Source organism: Diadema setosum, chromosome 9 (assembly GCF_964275005.1).
Source record: "Diadema setosum chromosome 9, eeDiaSeto1, whole genome shotgun sequence".
NCBI classification, from domain to species: Eukaryota; Metazoa; Echinodermata; class Echinoidea; order Diadematoida; family Diadematidae; genus Diadema; species Diadema setosum.
In genome coordinates this window covers 39,877,042-39,898,949 of record NC_092693.1, presented here as the reverse complement: position 1 = coordinate 39,898,949, position 21,908 = coordinate 39,877,042, and the positions used below count along the sequence as shown (strand labels likewise).

At 37.2% G+C, this 21,908-nt stretch overlaps 1 protein-coding gene across 1 annotated transcript in view; it reads left to right on the top strand.

Annotated features, from left to right (window-relative positions):
* LOC140232678 (U3 small nucleolar RNA-associated protein 4 homolog) overlaps positions 1–21,908 on the top strand; it is a 118,760-nt gene that overhangs the window by 50,292 nt on the left and 46,560 nt on the right. The window contains exons 11-13 of the mRNA XM_072312786.1: positions 360–635; positions 1,506–1,604; positions 4,500–4,685. Of these exons, the coding sequence (XP_072168887.1) occupies positions 360–635; positions 1,506–1,604; positions 4,500–4,685 (561 nt within the window). The remainder of the gene's footprint in view (positions 1–359; positions 636–1,505; positions 1,605–4,499; positions 4,686–21,908) is intronic.

The window sequence follows — 21,908 nt, the reverse complement described above, 5'->3', positions numbered from 1 at the left end:
ACCATGCCCCACCCAGAGGGCCCCAGGGGGCCCCAATCCCCAATAATTAAGGAATCTTTAAAAATTTGGGCCCTTATTGTACATTTTCATCTTCTACTTGAGAATGCCTGGTCAAATTTTGGTAGAGCTGTGAATAATTTAGATTAGTGACTGCGTGAAAGGTGAACTTGCGATACTCAGGTGAGCGCTAGACCCGCGGGTCTCTTGTTTTTTTTTAAGATTCCATACTGTGGGGAAATGTTTTTCATTGAGGTTGATTTAAAGCAATGATGGTTATATCATCATTCCTGTGTAGTTCATGTCTTTGCATCAATTTTTGCCAGATAAAATCTATAACCAATGATTGTTCACTGCTGTAGGTGCCCACCATCCCACACAGTGTACAGCCTGCCCACCACCTTGCCTTTACTCCTGATTCCTCCAAACTTATCATGGCTACTAAATCTGGAGGTCTTCAAGTCTTGACCGTTGAGGGGCCTGATGGAGTGGACTGTCCCCAGCCTTTACTTCAGACCATCCCCACTGGGGACCTACAGGGACCCATCCTAAACCTGACAGTCAGCGGGGATGGTCTCAGCATGGGGGTGGTGGATGGGGCTGGAAGAGTGGTAGTGTTCAGGAACCGAGACCGAAAGGTAAGTGTAATGTTATCTATTTGGCAGTGTCTTCTTGGAGATTCCACCACCACCACCACCACCATTCCTGGAATCAACACCATGCTTGTCAAGGATTGCAAGTGAATTTAGGATTGGTATATGATGAAGGGTTATCTCTGTAGTAGATTACTGAAAGGATGTAGAGCATATATCTGACACCAACCTTGCCAAAGTTGAAGTTTTAAGTTTATGATTTATATCCACTGTGTGCAAAGTACTTCTCATCTTTGTGTAAAACGGAGAAAAGTGTGATTTTAGGTTTAGTTAAAAAACTGTGCAATGCAGATGCATGTTGACTTCTATCAATTCATAATACCCTGATAATCATTAATGTGGCCAAAAGATTATCTAAATATGTGCCAAATATTTATTTTATGATAATATTTGTACTGTTTTTTTCTTCAAATTATGCGGATATGCCCACAAAAAACAAACAAACAAAACACTTTCTAAACCAAGATTCTACCAGCAATAAAATCAGTCTGTCAATGTGATTAACAAAAGACATTGGATTGTACCTTTCTCTAGACTGAGAATAATTTGCATGTTTCCTTGCAGTGTCTTGTTAATCATATTAGTTACATGAAAACATGCAAGTTATGTTCATTCTAGGGAATGCATGTTTCTGGAGTGAATTTGAAAGTTACCATGATATGAAAGAAGTCTGTTCAGTCCAGATCTAAATAAGTGATTTTGCTGATATATATGAGCTAATGACACAAGAAGATGCTTAGCTTTAGTTGTACAGTTTCATGTTTTGCAGGAGATTGTGTTTTTGCATGCATTTACATCTTAAATTCCAATAAAATCCAGCTGTAGTCAGACTTTGTGTCCTATTTTCCTTGGCAGACAAAGAGAGTGGATCTTCCACAGGGTAAAGGTCGTCCATGTTGTCTGGCATTCCATCGGTCAGGTGACCAGATCGCTGTGGCCTACAGCAACAGACATGTAAGTTAGTACTGTGGGACTGTTAGTGAACTGTTAATCAGTCTGCACACTGTTTTGTTTATTAGTCACACTGACAAGTGAATGAACTGAGTGGTTTTGTGATTTTCAGGCTAAAAGCATCATGAGTTACATTTTCTCATGACAGAAAGTAGATAATTCTCTATCTTCAGTTGAAATATTTATATAATGTTGATTTCACGTAAATTGAAGACTGCCCTCTTTTGTATTGCTCAGACCAAAACTTGACTGAAGTACAAGTGTACCATGGTATTTCTCCCTTTATTATGAAGCCATCTAATTTAAAACAGTCCAGTACCAGTATCTACAAAATAGTTTTTCAGGTTTTACATTTTAAGTTAATATGAATAAATGCAGCATGTGAATCAGTTAACAGTAAGAAGACGAGATGCAAGCAAAAATTAAGTAAAAGATTATTGATTAGGTGATCAAAACCATATCATGATTGGGGCAATTAGTGCTCTCAGAATAATTGTTATATTTGAGAATCTTCCTATCCCAAGTGTATACAGTAGCTTACTAACCACAATGACTGCTGGTTAGGGGTTTGTATGTCTGTCTAGTTTGGTCGATGTCCTTCCTCAGAATGAATTATGGCACATGGTGCAGGCAGGAAAGCCTTCAATGGAGATTGAAGATTTACTGGTCGTGAATATCCACCAAAGCAAACAACTTTTAGCGTGGTGTGTCCATCGTTAGTATTAAATGTCTGTAGTACTTCAAGGTCCCATGACAAACCCAAGTGTTTATCAAACCAAGTTTAAAGGGATGGTATAGTTTTGGTTGAGATAGAGATTCGGGTTACCAGCTTTTTTGTGAGATCATGAGAAACCCCTTATGAAAAGTAAAAAGCATACAATGCAAAGTGGAATTGAAAGTTTATTTGATGAAAATTGGTTTTGAAATGGCTGATGTATCCAAAAACAAAGAGGTGTAAGAAAAGGTGGAAATCACCTTGTTTAACTTTGTTGTCAGATATCTCAGCTATTTCAAAACTGAAACCCGTCAAACCAACTTTGAATTCAGAGAATTTTATGCTCTATAATATGTCATAAGTGGTTTCTAATTATTTCGCAAAAAAAAAAAAAAAGGTTCAAATCTGATCCCCCATCTCAACCAAAACTATATCATCCCTTTAAAGTCTACATTTGCATTTGACCAGGATGAGTAGATGGCATTAACGAGAGTCTCACACATCGAAAGATGGTCACATGACCCATTGAGTGTGTGTGTGTGTGGGGGGGGGGGGGGATTGGACTATTAACCTTTGACCTTTCACACAATACAGTCATTTCGTTTCATATATATTAGTTGTACAAAGAGCATGGTGTGCAGCTGTGTCTGTTTGCAGATTTACTGTTTGGGTTAGGACTACAACAAGAAAGAACAATACTTGGATTATTTGATGAAAAAGCACCACTTTGAACAAATGTTTTACATCAGTTTATTTCAGTCATGTCATGAATCATTGTAGAAAATAGAAAATCTCCCAGATGTCTTACAGAGTGGTATTAAAGGTTTTCATCTTTAGGAGGTACACAGGCCTTTAGATGTCTTACAGAGTGGTATTAAAGGTTTTCATCTTTAGGAGGTAAACAGGCCTTTGTCCATAATGATACAAAGAATAGTTGTCAAACTTTCACTCCATGTACACATAATATTCTGATATTATGTGCAAAATTCTTTGGAAGAGATTTCAAACTTGTCACATTGTCATGATTTCATCGTCTTGGGATACCCAAAATCTTCACCATGTGAAGTGCATGATGAGTTGTTTTTTTAATCAATACAATAAAAACTGTTCTGATGTCAGGTGCTACTGACAAATTCAAGAATAAATTGAAAGAGACAGGAAGGTGAGGCTACAACCATTGTAGAGGTCTGTGGCTTCGATAAGGAGCTCATTTTCTTAGGCAAAAGTATATGTTAGTAATTATCCCAATCTGTGAGGACACCTTAAAGGTCAAATTCAATTGCGTCATGGTTTGGAGCAAGAAAGATGGTTGTCTGGACCGTGTCATTACTCACTGCACTCTGGTGTTCAGTGAGGTGTGTAAAAACTTGACAAGCCTCTGCCAAGTCTGGTGCTAGGCGTCCTTCTTATCTCCTTTACCTCCCACCAGATGGTCTACCTTCTGTCTCAAAACTTGCTGCCACTCTTTATTATCTTGTCAATCGCACTTTGAGAGGTCGTAGGTGTGCGGAGAAGATTGATAATTGCATGGAGGAGTATTCAGCTTGTAGTCAACATATGTGCAATATTAACAGGGCTCCTAAAGCAAAGACAACTCTTTCACCCCGTGATGACTCACCAACCAGACTCAAATGTTGTTTCCGTCTTTTTTTTGGGGGGGGGGGGGGAGGGGTAGACAAGTTTGTGTTTTGTCACTTTAGAAAAAAAAAAAAATCCGGCGTCCATTTCTACTAAGAAAAAAAAAAATAATAATAAAGAGTATACAGTATCTTTGTGTGCATGTGTTGCAGCCGATTACTTTGATGACACTTCTAACGATACCATTAAACAAATAACGCATTAGCTGTATATACCAAGTATGATTTATGAGATTAACTGATATATCTATTCTTTGTCTAGTTGTAATAGATAGGTAGTATTCATAAGCCTTACTGAATATCTGGAATAGTGTTTCCTTCATCATGAGTACATAGAGGTTACCAGGAAAGTGGCAAAAGTTTTACATTACCCAGATAAATAGATATTTGCTGATCAGTGTGATAGCCAAATGTATGCACAAATAAGAGTACTGTGAAATGGAGATAGATTGACCCTATGGTGTGAATATAGTCAATTTATTCAGAGAGTCGCTGATTGTTACATTGCAGCTTCACAATGATGCATATGTTTTCCTCTTCTCCTAGATTGCTGAATATGACATTGTTCGACAAGAATACACGCCGTGGAGTCGACAGTGCCACAAGAAGGGGCTCCACCATGCCTGGTTGGACAAAGCCAACATTATTCAGCAATTGACCTATGACCCCACCAACTCTGAGCACCTCCTCCTACATGATGGCCTGTCTCTTACAGTCATCGACAAAACTAAGGTACAGTACAGCAGTACACAAAACATCTTGATGGTTTCCAACCTAGAAACTGTATCATTTACCTGCAAGACATTTGATACCAAATATCTAACTGTGGCGATGAGCTGAGACGAAAGGAAAAGCGTTACCTTCAAAAGCTTTGCAATCATAAAATTGTATGACAAAGGAAATGATGCTTGGTGTGATCTTAAGTTCTTAAGGTCTATGTTTATCCCAAAATGAATATGAGAGGTACAGCTGTAGCTGCTACAGCTATGACCCTGTGCAGTAGAAAATCTCTTGCTGAAGTCTTCCTAACTCTGAAAAAAAAAAAAAAAAAAATCTAATCAAACAATCAGAATAGAATATTGGTATAGGTCTCCAAAAACCTGATTAAAAAGTTTGTAAGTTCATTCAAAAAGTGAGAAAAAAATCCACTTAAATATCTAATAAAAATCTGATATATCGATAGTATACCAGCAAAAGTATGAAAAAACGTGGGATATATATGCACTATAGAAGACAATATGACAACAGGAAATATATCAACAGACCATACCCTGTTCAATCTCTCAGTAGGGCCTGTGTGAACACAGTACGTAGATTCATAATTATCTTCTTTTATTTTTCTCCCTGAAATACACAGGATTGTTGTGCTATGTCACAGAATATGTAGTCTACTAGAGCTAAACTTCTTTCGATACAGAATGCTTTTATAAAGCCTCAAATGACTGGGTCACACTAACAGCTCAATGCTAATCCTGCATGTGACCAGAATGACAGTTTTTTGCATCACAGTACTTCACTTTACCATTACATACAGATACAGAGCAATATGATGTAGATGATTACATGATATCTAAAATTTTTCTTGGCGAATCTTTTGATAAGGCATAACATGTTCAAGTCTAACATGTCCTGAGTAAAGGTAAGTGCAAAGAGAATGCCGATTTTGTTGGCTTTTCAGTTTTACTTGTAGCGTATAAAAGAAAGAAACTTCATTTCCAAGTGCATTATGACTGTTCAGACCCCCCCCCCCCAAAAAAAAAAGAAGCTTTCCCTGCTCATCTAGGTGTATCAAAGTAAGATCATTAGGTCCTTTCTTTGCCATTATGATGGAATGATGTGACTCTAACATGTCACTCTGGACATAATAAGGTAGTGAACAGAAAATATTAACATTGATAAATATTATGTTTTCGTCCCATCAAACAAGCAAGGTAGAATATGTTCAGTACAGGATAGTTTGTCTTTAGATGAAACATATATTACTACTACTGTAAACGTTTATATTTAACACGATTAATATTTCACGCTGAGTGACTAAAAAAAAACCAACATTCGAGGGTTCTTGAATTTGTCCTGTTCAGTTGTCAACCAATTCAAACTGAAGAGAGAAAAATTATGATATTTTTGCTGGTTTTAGAATTTACGCTAGCCAAAAGTAGCACAAATACGCAAAAATTAATGTACCACAAACATTTCCGCATTTACAGTAGTTTAATTTTGCTGGAGTCACAGAGTTTTTTGAGTGCAAAATTGGGAGAAGTAAGGCACACTGTTGCTAGTGCCATCATACTAATGTTCTCTTGCTGTCATTGTTTGAAGTGCACAATTATTGGCACGCAGCACATAGACTGGGGGGGGGGGGTGGTGAGGGAGGCAGCATGTTGTGTTGGCGCACTGTCTAGCTGGTGAGGAATTTTTCGTCATCCAATATAAAATTGTCCTTTTTTGTCTGCGGAGTCCTGGCCAGACACCCCCGCCTCGCCATATCCCTTTACCTCAAGTCTGCAAGGTGGTGTACCATGCTGTTTAGTTCACAGCAGGTGATGCGAGCTTGTCAAAATGTCAAAAATGTTGTTGCTTGATCTGATAATGTTACATTCTAAGAAGAGAATATTTCTTAAAGGGATGGTTTGGTTCATAACTGACAAATTCAAATAAAATCAGGACGTTATTGAAGCCAACATTTGATTTTGTGGATACACCAGTAGCTTTGGGGAAAAAACAATAAAGTCTTGTGTGAGGTACTCCTTTTGTTCATTGACATAAAATTTCACTTATTACTACTGTTTCTCCATGGACATATTTTCTTTAAGTTCCTTGTTCAGGTTTATCTTGGATTTGTTGATTTTACATTTCCAGACATCATCCAAGATGAATGTAGTCAGTATCATAATGCAGCTCACAAAAATATTGTCTTTCATTATTCATATGCAAAGTTTGTAAGAATAATTGCTACTAATGTATTCAATAAATCCACGTTCGAGGACTCACAGATATAAAAAGAAAATTACTTTTCCTCATTTGAATGGTTTTACTTCTTTATGACTGCTTTCATCTAAAACCTAGATATTTTTCTGATCATCTGGCATGATGTAAAACTTGTTAGAAATTATTTGTGAAGAGCTTTTTGTAGCAAAGATTTTTTATCACATATATATTTGCTTTTTTGTTTTGTTTTGTAATATATATATATATTTGCTTTTTTGTTTTGTTTTGTAATATATATATATATATATATATTTCATTATCGATACATGCAGTCCCTAAGATGTGTAATGTGGCTGTCATGACATAGATAGTGTGGATTTAATCAGGAAAATAGACATCCTGGATGCTTGTTAATGGGGACAGATTTGGCTGAAATTGTTGCTGGTGTTTTCTGTCTACAAGAAATCAATTTGATGGTAATAGACTCCCTCCAAGGCGTTCCTCCCCCACAGAGAGAAAGAAAGAGAGAAAAAAGTCTTTCCTTCTCTTGTTTCTGCTAAGGATTCATATTTTATGAGGTTGAATGGAGGGGGGGGGGATTCAGGATATTGTATTATGTTGAAATATGCTGGGAGTGGAGGTTTGGTTCTGGTGCCATATGACACAGTCTTTCAGTTATCTGTGCCAGTGTCTGATATTAACTTCCCAGGACTTAAGATGAAGTTCTTTTGTTATCTTGAATGATTTAACCAGGAATGATACTTTGACTCTTGTCTAGACAATGTGGAATATGAGATGAATTTAATCAATACTGTTTGTATGTTATTACTGTCTACCATATCGTCGCCGGTCACATGAACCGACGAATCCCTCAGGTTTGCGTAAGAATGACAATTCGAGAAAATCGCGTTTGAAGTTAACCCATTTTTTACTTATGGTTGCTACACTTTCATGTCTATAATTTCCAATTATTTTTGTAGTACATCAGACTTCAATTCTTGCTCTAACTTGTGAAGTTTTTATTGAATTGTATTGTTAACAAATTAGTGGGAAATCGTCAAAGAGCTGCATGCATGTATTTTCGGTCTGCAAAGAATGTTGTCATTTTCCATGTGTGTCCATATGTACATGTACATTGAGCGTTGTCATTGTCAACGCATGTATTACATAGTACGCGCACTGTGGTCAATGAATTGCTGAATCTCAAAAACTACACGCAAGTCAATGCGCACTGATTCGTCGGTTCGGTGACCGCGCGTACTAGTACGCGCGGTCACCGAACCGTTGAATCGTCTGATTGTTTAACACACGCATCTATGGGGAAAACAAATAATTTTCACAAATGGAATTACATACTTCTACAAAAGTGATAACTACATAAAAATTACACCGAATTACACACTGAGAATTTCAGAATATGTAGTATGGAATGTCTACTATTGAAATGATTGAAAATCTCAAAATCGAAAATTTGACCCAAAATTGAGTGATTCATTGGTTCATGTGACCGGCAACGATATATTAGGACCCATACAGTGTTAACATAACTCTGCATTGGGTCAAAAACCTTTTGATTCACAACAACCAGCAGGAGAATAATCCATGTCTTATGTGATTCAACATATGACTGGCTAAAGATTGGTAGAACTTAAAGGCCATCGTACAGTGGATTAGTTAGATTTTTAAGTTGAGGGTAAATAAACTGATGACGACCAAGGGGCACATTGTGTCCCATCTTGTTTCATGTCTCTATAAGTTGGCATCATGCTGTATTCTTACTACCCAATTACCATTCTTGAGAAAACTCTTTGAAAAAGAATGTACAATTCATAAATGGCATATGCTTTTAGATGAGTGAGAATGGATGTGATCCATCTGGATGACTATCCAGCCGAACTCTACTTGATATTGCTGAAATCAAAGTGGCTTTAAAGTCATAACAATGTCTAAAAGCGTATCTGTGAGTCTACTTTGTTATTAATGAGGCAATCATAACACACTCAAACAAACTGCTGAATTTTTTAATTAGCATTCAATATTTTCCCCCAGAGATATTAAGACAGCTTTCAAGTACTTGACTAAACTGAAACTAGTGGGACAGTGATTCTGAGTTGATGGTAGTTTTTGATGATAGTTTCTCTTTTGAATCCCAACTCTTTGTCTGATGGCCAGAAGGTCATAAATCACACTTTGGAAGACATCATTGAATTATTTGGAAGTGAAAGTCATTTACATGAAGGGTAACGTGCAGAAAAGAAAATATTGCCAGACTCGAGACCAGACAGCCACCAGACTACCAGTTTCCACTTTAGATGTGTGGTTAGATCAAGGCTGTCAGTGTGCTTATGTCACTCAGCTTTGAAAAGTCTTGTTAAAATAAATTGCATATGCACTTTTAGTGATGGTCTGTCTACTTCGGGCATTAGCCATACACACTTGATGAAGCCACATCATTTTAAAGGACAAGTCCACCTTCATGTACATGTGAATTGAATGAATGCAGCAACATTAGTTGAACACATCAGTGAAAGTTTTGGGGAAATCTGACAGTCCATTCAACAGCTATGAATTTTTAAAGTATCTACACAGTCACTGCTGGATGAGAAGACTACTACAGTGTATGATGTCACATGCGTAGAATGATATGATGACATAAATGGTATCCCGGGGTACCAAATAAAAATCAGCCATTTTGTTGAATTATTTATATCTTTTAAAAGGTTGTACCCTGGGTTGCCAAAAAGTGGAAATTATTTTGGTGCTGGAGCTAGCGCGTGCTAGCCACTGCACTTCACTGCAATGCACTGTACTGAAGCACATGCTATTGCTAGCACAGCGTGCCATGCATGCATAGTACAAGCATGTATAACATGCAGTAGCATGCGAATGATGATGTACACGCACACACAGTGCATGCATTTCTCTGCGGCTCTCCTCGAGTGAACGTGAGGTGGCGCTACACAACGTGGTACCCGGGGTACTGTAGTACCCCGGGGTAACGTGTGATGCATCATATCAGGAAAATATGAAGAAAATTTCACACAATTTTATTTTTTGAAAGAAGTGCACATTTCTTGAACTTGTCACTGATGTACACTATGTTAAGGATAATATTATTCCCCCTGTCTTCTGAAAGAGGCAAGTCAAGTGTTATTTCATCATGCGAGAAAAGTGAAAATATGGTGATTTTTCTTTATATTTTCTTTACATCGCAAGATGTAAGTCTTCTCATCCAGCAGTGACTGTAACAGAAATTTTAAAAATTCATATCTTTTGTCCGATTTTCCTCAAACTTTCGTTGACGTGTTCCACCAATATTGCTGCATTTACTCAATCCCCATGTCTGTGAAGGTGGACTTGTCCTTTAAAGCTTCTTTTTTTTTTGTAATTAGGAGGCCCAATTACAGGATGTGGGACTGTGTTTGCTAAGGAGAAATGTTTCCATGATCACATTGCTAGTGATTATTGTGATATGAAATGGTGTCATGTGTTGCTTTGGCTGCGTTCACACAGAAGTATACGGTATTCGGTATTCGGTATTGGCTATTCGTTATTCGCTATTCGCTATGCGCCGTCAAGTCGACCCAGTACACCATCACCCGCACCATCCGGATTTCTTCCTCCTACACAACCATCCCAGCAATCTTATTAACAATTTCTAAACTGCATCAGAATGTCAGTCTACATGCTTATTTTTGCTAAAGGGCAAATCCAGACCAAAATTGTCATCATTTCATAAACGAAAGATGGTATACGCTGCTCGAAAATCGAACAAGCGCGATTCCCACTATGCTATACTACTCTATGCTATTCGGCATTTTTGAATAGTGCCCTCTTATGTGAACCGGTGTTAGGAAATCCTATCGTTCGAAATCAAGCTATTCGCGTGCCCTCGAAAACGCGCACCATATACCCTAATAGTATACTTCTATGTGAACGCAGCCTTTGAAGTAGAAAGCTGGGCAATGTAAACCCTGTACAGTCACTGAACCCTCACATACAGTGTAGGTTAGTGACCTTATGGAGTCTCAGAGCAGGTATGTTTCGGAGAAAATATTCAATGAATAATTAAAGACTTTGTTGCAGCCCATTCCTCAATACCTCAATGAATTCTCGCATTAATTTATCATTTAGATTACCTTCCCCCCCCCCCCATATAATCTCCTTCACATGGGGTACCTACATCTTTCACTCTGTAGCAACACTTTCAAGTCAAAGTATATGTGATATTACAGCTAAAAGATGAAAGGGTCTTCAAGAACTGAATTTAACAAATATGTTCAAACTAAAAAGATGTTTTGATCAGAATTTTCCATGTGTTATACTGATATCAAACTACAAAGAATATTTTGTTGAAAGTATGGGGTTTATAGTAATATAGACATTGTTCTTGTACAATAACAAGTTCAAAAAAGAATCTACTGGTTCTATCTTATTGTTGGAGCATCATGAACAGTTATTAGAAAAAAACAAAAGCACAGTAGAGAATGACACTATTGGGTTAAGAACATGATAGCAACTTACATATTGTAGAAACAATTTTTGCTACTATTCTAGCAATAGCTAATCAACCTTTGATGTTTATGTTAGCACCTTGTATGAATGTAATTATTTTATGTTATTACTGAAGAAAGTTGCTGTGTCAGGAGAGCTATGTATGTACGCATGAGATGACAATAAAGATTGGCTAATATGTATACAAATCATTCTAATAAAGCATCATATAAAGTTTCATCAAGTAAATTAACAGAACTGTGCATAACTTAAATATGTTACTTGCTATGATACAATAATGAGAAATACTTGGGACAATTAAAGGAGGATACAAATGCAAATGGGACTTTATTGTCTACAAGAACTGCATTTTGATTGGTGGAGAGATGGTATGATCCTTGCTGGCAGTGTTCCCCACTACATTGCCAATTTGAGGTCCAAACACTTGATGTGCCGTAACAGCAGCTATTAATCTTGACGTGCTGGATCAATTCATCAGATGATTTGAGAAACTTGTCGCTGTGCAGACCTCTCATCCATGTCATATCATGGCATACAATCAGACGGATTGAAGTCAGGATATCCTAGTTTACCAGCAAGGTTCTCATCATGTCTGCACTGCCAAACACTCTCCCAGAACTTCTGCCCACTCCTATAATAAGTTCCTCTTAGGAATACTTCACTTGAACAAAGCTTTCTGTATTTACCCCCTCGTTGTCTTCCTTTGTTGTTTGATCTCTATTGCTTTGCAATCGTGAACCATGTACTTTGGGACTAGATTAACAGATAATAGTTCCAAGTGACAGCTGTCATTGGTTAATATTCTTTGTGAAATTAAAGGTCATAGGACTGGTGTTATATTAAGATTTTATTGCAAGAATTCATAGGATTAGATATGTTTTTAAAGAAGGAAGATTATCATCATGCAAATCAGCCATTTGATGATTCAATGGGAATAACATAAATAGATGTACAGATGTACACACATATTTATTAGCAGTAAATGTTAATTTCCATTGTAAACACGTCCTTGTGTGTTGGGGTGGATTTCAAGCATCCCTTTTAATGATCATGGGTAAAATGCTGCAAGGCAGAATTATTTCTACACATGACAATTGTCTTGAAAAGTGTATTGTAAATTTGAGACAATCCAGGAATGCAGAATTGAACATCCTTTGTATTTCTTTAATCCAAATATTTCCTTTAAAGATGATGAAGCATTGGTTGGAAGGTGTGGCTTGATAAATGAGATACTGGTAATTATTTCATTAATTCAATGAAGGCTGTCTATAAGGAAATAAGTGTATGAGTGTGTTTTTTTCTTTTTTTAATGTTGGAAGAAACTCTAGGTTTTCTTCATTGCTACTGTTTTCTTTATTTGTTTTATCCCAATAATGAGGTCAGTATTGGGTGTGGATATTCCTGTTAGTGGACTTCATTGATAGGGGTGGGGTATTGGATTGCATCATGCATCTTTTGTAGCACAGGTCTAGCAGAATGAGTGTAGCACCTAGACACTCTCATGTGATCACTTTCAGGAATTCCCAGAATGGTGTCTGATGTGCTAATGAGTCTAGACAATTCATTTGCAGACACCTGCATTTTCACTCTGTGAGCATCCACTCTCAGAAAGGCTAATTATGTGTCATATTTGCTCTTCTGTTCTTGTGTATGGATCCATATCTGAAACAGATAACCATAGCAAAGAAATATTTGATGTATTCACACACATCAAAAAAGAAAGAAAGAAGGCTCTGAAACCAAGCTGATAAATCATTTAGGGAATTTGAATTTTTTCATCTCTCTTCCATGTAGTGGTGTGACAGACATTCTACGTACCACACTGGATCCTTCTCAATACATTAACCCTTTTGGTTCTCTTTCATCAACTCATTATTACTGTAAAAGTGGAAATTTTCTCGCATTTTGTGCAACTGGAAACTAGTGCGAAAACAAAAGATATTTTTGTTTGCCATATGTTCCAGTAGTTGATTTCTTGATTTCGCAGAATTAAAACCACGCGAAACTCTTCTTACCCGGCTGAGTGCAAAAAAATTAGTCGCGTGAAAATATCCACTTTTACAGTATTGTATTCAGCATTCTGGTCTATGGCTATGGCAAGGGATGGAAGAAAAGTGTAAGGTTGTCTTGGGATATTTACTGTACTTTTGATTGATAACCATGCAATTATGATCAAATCTATGTGTTGTAGAGTTGAGGGCCTATTTTTTCACCGGAGGAGTTGTCGCTGTGACTGTTGCAACTGATCAGTTGTGGTAACTTGGGCAACTCAAAAGACCCCAAAAATGGTTTGCACTCTCACCATAAGGCAACTCCAGGGGGACGTCTCCGCGACATCTCCACAGCATTGCTGGCAGGGGGCCATGAGTCTCTACAAGGTTGTGGAAACATCGCAGACAAAATTAGTCTCTGTGTTGTGGCTGCAACTGATAAAGACATCTCTGAGATGTCCCGGAGACCAGCCTGGGACTGGAGTCACCACCAGGTAGCCACCTAGTCCCCAGGCCGATGAGATACCCACTTTACAGTCAAACTTGTCTTGCGGCCACCTGTCTATAATGGTCACCTGCTTATAGTGGCCACTTTTGTTGATTCCCTTGGGTGGCTGCTATCTACAGGTTTGATATATCAGATGTCACTGGTCACTGTCAAAGCCTGATACAATTGTATTTCACGGTGTATGCACATCATGAGAAACATTGTATGTACTGCTTTTCTGTACCATGGTAGCCAAGGTTGTAGCAAATGAAATCATACAATCACAGGATGTACATGTTTTTCTCATGCACATTGGTAGTCCTAGTAAATTTTTGTTTCATATTCATAAAGCCCCAAGTGATAATTATAGAGAGGTGATAAATTCAACTGACTACTCGCACTATACTACTGCTACTGCTACTACTACTACTACTACTACTATATACTACTGCTACTGCTACTACTACTACTACTACTACTACTACTACTACCACTACTACTACTACTGTACTGCTGCTGCTGCTGCTACTGCTACTACTACTGCTACTACTACTACTACTACTACTACTGCTACTACTGCTACTGCTACTGCTACTACTACTACTACTACTACTACTGCTACTACTACTACTACTACTACTACAAGTACAGCTTCTACTACTCTTACTACTACTACTACTACTACTACTACTACTATACTGCTGCTGCTGCTGCTACTACTACTACTACTACTACTACTACTACTACTACAACTACTACTACTACTACTACTACTACTACATGTACCACTACTATTACACCTACCATTACTGCCTACTACATACAACTGAATCTACCAATGATAATAATGATATTATCTACCTTCCATGATATGTGGTACAATAGTAACTGTGACATTTTCCTTTTGGTTGGTACTCCGACAGACATTGTGAGGTGCATTTGTCCAGATTGAGGTCTTTATTTTAGGTATTTAGTCTGGAGAGAGTATGTTTGAAATGTATCATATGTAAAGCAGCTACTATTACAAATACATATTGATGAAATTTGAATGTATGAGATGATTGTGTGTGTCTATGTATGTTTGTACACGTATATATGGGCAAGTTTGGCATTCCTTATTTCTTCACTGTTGGTATTGAAAAATTATTGTCTAATATATATACCAGGTAAGTGTCAAGAATAACTAGAGTATAGAAAACAATTTACACTGATCCCGTCTGCCAGCATTAGAGCCAGGAGCGTTGTTTTGTGTGCGGTCGTGGCATTTTGTCCTCAGTCCATTAGTAGGTACCCATAAAGGCCCCGTCACACCTAGAGCGAATGCCCAACGAATGTCCAACAAATTTGAAAATTTGAAGATATGTTCACATCCATTGGTAATACTAGAATAGTTTGTAACATGCTTGGCTTTCTTTGCATTCATTAGCCATTTGTAGGGATTCGCAGAGATACACTGGAGCCAATCTCTTTTTTTCACATGTCCAAAATCTCCAGCGTATCTCTACGGATCCCTACGAATAGCTAATGAATACAAAGAACACCAAACATGTTACAAAGTGTTCTAGTATTAGCAACGGATGCAAACTGTCTTCACATTTTCGAATTCATTGGGCATTCACTTGGCATTCCTTGGGCATTCGCTGTAGTGTGACGGGGCCTTTATACATACTATACATGTTATTTTGACCATGTATCATGTTTCGATCTAATCAACTTTTTTTCTTAAATTTTCATAGTAATAAGTATTCACTCCATTTACCTTAATGAAATCTTGTAGACATAAAAAAAAGACCAAAATCTTTTGAGTGTAATTGGTTTCTCTCACTCCAGTCTTTGTACAAACTCCAAGGATTATCTCAGCCAGTACATGTAAAGTTTGAAGTTCGCTGACTGTCCATAGCGGACATTGCCCCAAAAACATGTCAATATCTAGAAGCTTGCTTTTTCATTTCAGTCTCTAATTTTGGAGCCAGTCGTTTCCAATAGAAAACGTAGCATGAAGATCCATGGATAGCAAGCGTACATTGCTCAGATGCCCAATTTACATATTGGTGCTTTTTTTTTAGATCGTTCATCACTCTGTATGTACAAACACAACCCTGTGTGACTGCTTGAATGTCAGATGCTGCCAATGTGACGAGGGGATGAATCTCACCTTAGTGACTAGATGAAATGAGCTCATCTTTCTAGCTGTCCTCTCAGATGAAGAAAGAGAGCTTGGGGTGGGGCGCAGACAGAGGTAGGGAGATATGGAGTCAGCCAGAGATGGAAGACGTGTTCAGAGGTGATAGTGTCGGCCGCGTCACGTTTCGTCTGCTAAAACCATTAATGAGTCGGCGAAAAACGGGGACAAGGCTGCTGTCCCAATTACGCAGCAAATGAGACGGCTTCGTTGCTAATTCACCGTACCCAGACACTCATTAACGGCAAGTTGAACGAACGCTGTCCCTCGACGCTCTTCGCCCTAAACCCAGGGCCCTGATCAGTCTCCCAAAACATCCCCCCCCCCCTCTTTCTCCCCTACTTTCTCTCTACTGCCTTTGTCTCTTACCATGGCCTGTCATGTCATTCACCAGAAGACAAATTAATTGTGTGTATGTATGTATGTGTGTGTGTGCTCATGTGTGTCTTTGTATGACTTGATGTTTGGGAAGGGGGGGGGGGGGAGCTGTTTTTGTCTCTGATCCCAGCTTTGCCGAGCTGTGTAATTTCAGTGCTGGTTTGCTGGGCTCATTTGTAGTGTCATTACAGATCAGGGTCATTGAACGAATGGGACGGGGCTTTGCTTTGGTGAATTCTTGTTAAGTCATAACTCTTTTTTTTTTCAGCAATGATTACTTCTAAGTTGTTGGTTTTTGTTTTTTTTAATATGCATGCAAAAAAGATTAATTTCTTTAAAGAATGCACTAGTGCTTAAAATATTCATAACCCGAGAGTTAGAATCATGTCCAAAATGATTTGAGGTCTACCCTTATGTGTAGGCTCTGAGTGTGTTTAGCGAGTGCCCTGCCACTTTGTGCCAGCATTTTTTTTTTTAAATCACCAAATGTCTACACTTGTACAAGAGAAAAACCAGAGAAATTAACACTTAGCTCTTTATAAAATGTGATTAAAGATATTTGCAAACAAATTTGCTGTTGATTAATTGAGTTTTTCAACTCGTGCGTTTAAATGGAATGTACAAGATGATGGGTCAGCATTCATTAAGACGCAGTGTCTTACCATTTTTACATTCAAAAGACAAAAATTGTCATAACATTATTCCAGGTTGTAGTGCCTTCTTGAGAAACATTGTAGAGAAGCTTTTTGGTATGAATTCTTTTTTTTTTTCATTGTTCACTTTAGTACATTATTTTATTACTTGTTCCCACTACCCTCTATAGTTTGCCAGTCTGTGTCATGGTAAACATGTATTATCCAAAACTCCAGGTGGAACGCAAACAAGTGACCTCTTAGCTTTATATTCATTTATCACACTGGGAAATGGACATTATCTGATGCAATGCTGTAATCAACTGATGGGAGAAATAATTAGACTCGGCTACCCTATCCATTAAAACCCTAGACAATCATTTTTCCCCCTGGGTATGGGCTGACTTGTTTTCTACATATCTACTTTGCTGCCACACACTGTGAAAGACTGGAAAGAATTCATCTTCCACCATTTAGAATTTGCTTGCAATATATCAGAAAGCTCTTAAAAAATAATGTTTGGCTTACATGATTTGCCAAGAAAATGGGTTGTTTTGAAGTATTTTGAGATCAAAAAAATGTGAAATGATAAAGTTGATTATTATTCCTGAAGCGCCCTCCCTGTTCAGTAATGGGTATGTAGAATGGTGCTAGTGTTTGATAATCGAATCGTGTCCAAGCAGTGGTATTGAATTGCATGCAGACTCACTCGCAATGGATACTGTTGTGGCCCAGTATATTGCAATTGATGTAATTGAATAAAAAATACCACATTGCAACCATGGTCAAGTAAGCTTTGAAATTGTAGTACTTCTGATGAAGCTTTTTGGCTAATATTTTGCATTTTCGTCTTCACCTATTAAAATTGTATTAAAGTTGTATATGGCATACAAGAACTATGTTTTGGCTTTAACCTGTTGAGATGAGTTGATTTTGCTATAACTCACCTTTCCCATAGACACCTGCCTGAGTATAGTTACTTGGGACTAGTCTTCGATGACAAGCAAGTCAAGTGACTGATGGACATTGCATTACAAGCGTGTCTTTTGTCTCCATGTGCCGTAATACCCAACTCATTTTTTTTTTTGTCAACATCAATAACAAGACAAAAAGACCTGAATTAGTAAAGGCATCTGAATTGTGGTTGCCTGTGTGAATGCCATGTTTTCTTTGGCATGAAGACCAGCAAAATGGCTGTGAAATTATTTATTTAGCTCACTATCATGTAGCTTTTAATTGATTACAAAAGAAACATGACAAATTTCAGTACTGTATGCATGGAAACATGATTGCAAGGACATGTTACCAATATTAGTGGACTAGGCTTCTGTAGAATTTTAAGGATGAGAGTATCTTTCATAAAAAGTTATGTAATGCATGTGTGGTCAACTTAAAGGCATACCTAAAAAGTCAAGTGTGAGGTCTACTGTTTAGGTGTTTGTGAAGGAGGTTAAGGGAATGCTTTTTTTTTAAAGTAGTACAGGATTTACTGTCATTTTGGTCATTGCTAATAAGAAAGAAAATTGTCATACTGATATAGCACAATATTTCAATGATGACTTCCAGGTATCAATTTCTATTTGTATGCTTACATAGATTCCATAAATTGTCACTATTAGGGAAGAAGTGATGTCACAATAGCAAATGCTACCTTTTTCTTGAGTCTGTCTCCCAACTTCCTGATCACAAAGAGGCTATGTTATGATTAAATCCTTCTAATTTTCAACTATCAGTGTATTTTGAGAGAAAAAAAAACACAATAATATATTTTCTGAGAAACTGACTATACTTTCTTGTAAGCTGACCTTGCAAATTTCTAGCAATTGTTAGTGACATGGGCTTGCAAAGTCTATGGCAAAATCACAATGCCTTGTACTAGATTACATTTGCTGTAGTGTGAAGAGGATGTATTGTATGTATATATTTTTCCCCCGTGGATTTTCATTTTTTACATCATACTAATGTTTCCCTCAACAAACTTTTTTGTTATAGATAATACTTCAACATGCACATATTGGGTGTTAATTTTCATATGACAGATTAAGAATGATTAAGAAAGTTTTGCAGTGTATGTCAATGTTAGTATTTATGTCATCTTAATGTTGTATGACATTTTGTTTTAAACTGATAATTAAAGCATTGCCATCTTCCCTGTATTTAATTATTGTTAGATTATGATTGATCACCTTAGAGTTTCAGCTTGATATGAAATGAAAATATTGAGAAACCTGGTGGTTGTCTGATACAGAGATAGTTTGTTGATTTACATCAAAATCAATCTTGCAATCAATTCCAAGTCTTTGTACATGTACAGTCCGACCTCTCCTATCCGGCCTTCCTTTGCTCGGATCTCTCTTTCATCCGGATACTATCTCAGTGTGATATTTTTTTTCCCCAACTAATAATTATGGGGGGAAGGGGGATTTCAAACGAAATTCCTACAAAAACTTGTATGAATTGCATATTATTCCCAACATGACTAACATACATTCACATCTAATTTTTATCTAAATAACATGCATTCAGACATTCACTACAGCCAAATAACCGAAATGTACACTACCCGCAATAGGTTACATGTATAGCTACCAGTTGGTAGCTAACATTAAGTCTCCTATATCTGGCTAAATCCCTTATCCGGATGAGCACCGGCCCCGATATGTCCGGATAGCAGAGGTTGGAGTGTGCATGTATATGGCACAATAAGATTTTGATGCCAGTTAGCAGATATAATTATGTTTGAAGTGATGCTGCACTTGCAACACAAAGCTATGTAAGGTTTCTACATCACTTAAAGGACAAGTTCACCTTCATTAACATAAGGATTGAGAGAATGTAGCAATATTAGTAGAACACATCAGTGAAAGTTTGAGGAAAATTGGACAATCTGTTAAAAAGTTATGAATTTTTGAAGTTTTTGTGCAGTCACCGCTGGATGAGAAGACTACTGCAGTGTATGATGTCACATGCGTACAACAATATAAGGAAAATATAAAGAGAATTTCACAAAATTTCATCTTTTGAAAAAAGTACACATTCCCTTGACTCGTTAAGTACTGACATATGTTATGGGTAATATTATTCCCAATGCCTTTAGAAAGAGGCAAGTCAAGTGCTTTTTTATTATGCGAAAAAAGTGAAAATATGTTGAATTTTCTTTACATTTTCTTTATACTGTTGTACTCATATGACATCACGAGCCTTAGTAGTCTCCTCATCCAGCGGTTGCAACACAAAAATTTCAAAAATTCATAACTTTTGCATCAATTGTCCAATTTTCCTCAAACTTTCACTGATGTGTTCTACTAATATTGCTGCATTCTCTCAATCCTTATGTTTATGAAGGTGAGCTTGTCCTTTAACTCAGCCTTTCTTGCCTGTCTGAATCTTTCTCATTTAACATGCTCATTTCTAGGCAAAGCAAAGTTCAGAAATCACAGAAAGTATGGAAATAAAAAATCACTTTAATCACAGAATGGTTAGAAGTATGAGGTTTTGTGTAAGTTGCTTATATAAAGTGATGTTATGCTTTAGTCAGACATAGAAAACATTATTTATGGACTGCATTAACAATGTAGCACCAGCAAGGGTAATACTGTAAAACAAGGAATGTTCGTATGCATTTTGATTTCACAAATTTTGCAAGAGCCAAGATTCGTGAAATAAAAATGCATGTGGAGGCTCTTATCTACACTATATGCACTGAATGCCAGAGACACTTCATGAAAATTTCATGTTGTGAAAAAGGCCGTGGGCTCCAATTTGCGAAAATTTCATGCCGCTAAAATTTAATGTTTTACAGTAGCGCTTGATCTTTCCAAGTAAAGTCATCATGGCAGATTTGATGCCATGTATTCATTTAGAAGTATTTTATTAGCTGAGTAGAAATCACATGACTTCATGAATTCCTTGAGATATGGCAGAGAGTTTGTGGTTGATTTGGAAACTTGACAGAAACTAGCTTCATATCTACTGTAGATGACATGACTTAAATCTTACTTTTTAAAAAAGGATAAAGGTTAGATAGAAGCCTGGTTTACTCTCAAGGTCACATCTCTGAGCCATATTTTAGGATGATTATCTTGACAATTTTTGATGATTTAAATGGTAGAATAGTGTTTTTGTTGTTGTTGTGCCATTTGTACTTATTATACATGGCCACCACGAATAAACAGCAGTAACTGCATGAGAGAATACCTGCTGTGGGACAGGCATTTTTATTTCCCCTCTGGGAGATGGGCGGGCTTGCCTGAGTACATTATCATTGTTGTCAGGGGACTTGAACCTTGAACCCACACATTGAGAGTTTATGATTCTATCCATCAAGCCATAGCAGTTCAGTAGATGATACCATTTAACAAGAGATGTGTGAATTGATAATCACTGATACTAAGAAGATACAGATATTTTATGTATTTTCTGTTCATCTGTACTAAGTCATGAGAGAAAATTATGTTTCCACTTTTTTATGTAACCCTTGAAACTAGCAATTCTAACACCAATTTTATGTTATTTACATTGTGGTAATAATATAACTGGTTTTACATCCAGAAGTCAGTCTTATGTCTTGTTTTCAAGAATTCTCAGAGTTTAGCAGGAATCAAAAGTGCATGTTATTTATCTCAAGAAAGCTCGTTCGCTTTTCTTCCACATCCTCTTTACGTGTACATAGTAATCTTATGCAGTGGTATTTATGTTGACCTCATTTTACTAGTTACTATACAACGAGGAATGTTTGCGTGCATTTTAATTTCGTGAATTTCGTGATAGCCAAGATGCGCGAATGAAAATGCACGCGAAAGTTCTTGTTTACACTGTATGCATTGAATGTTAGAGGCTACT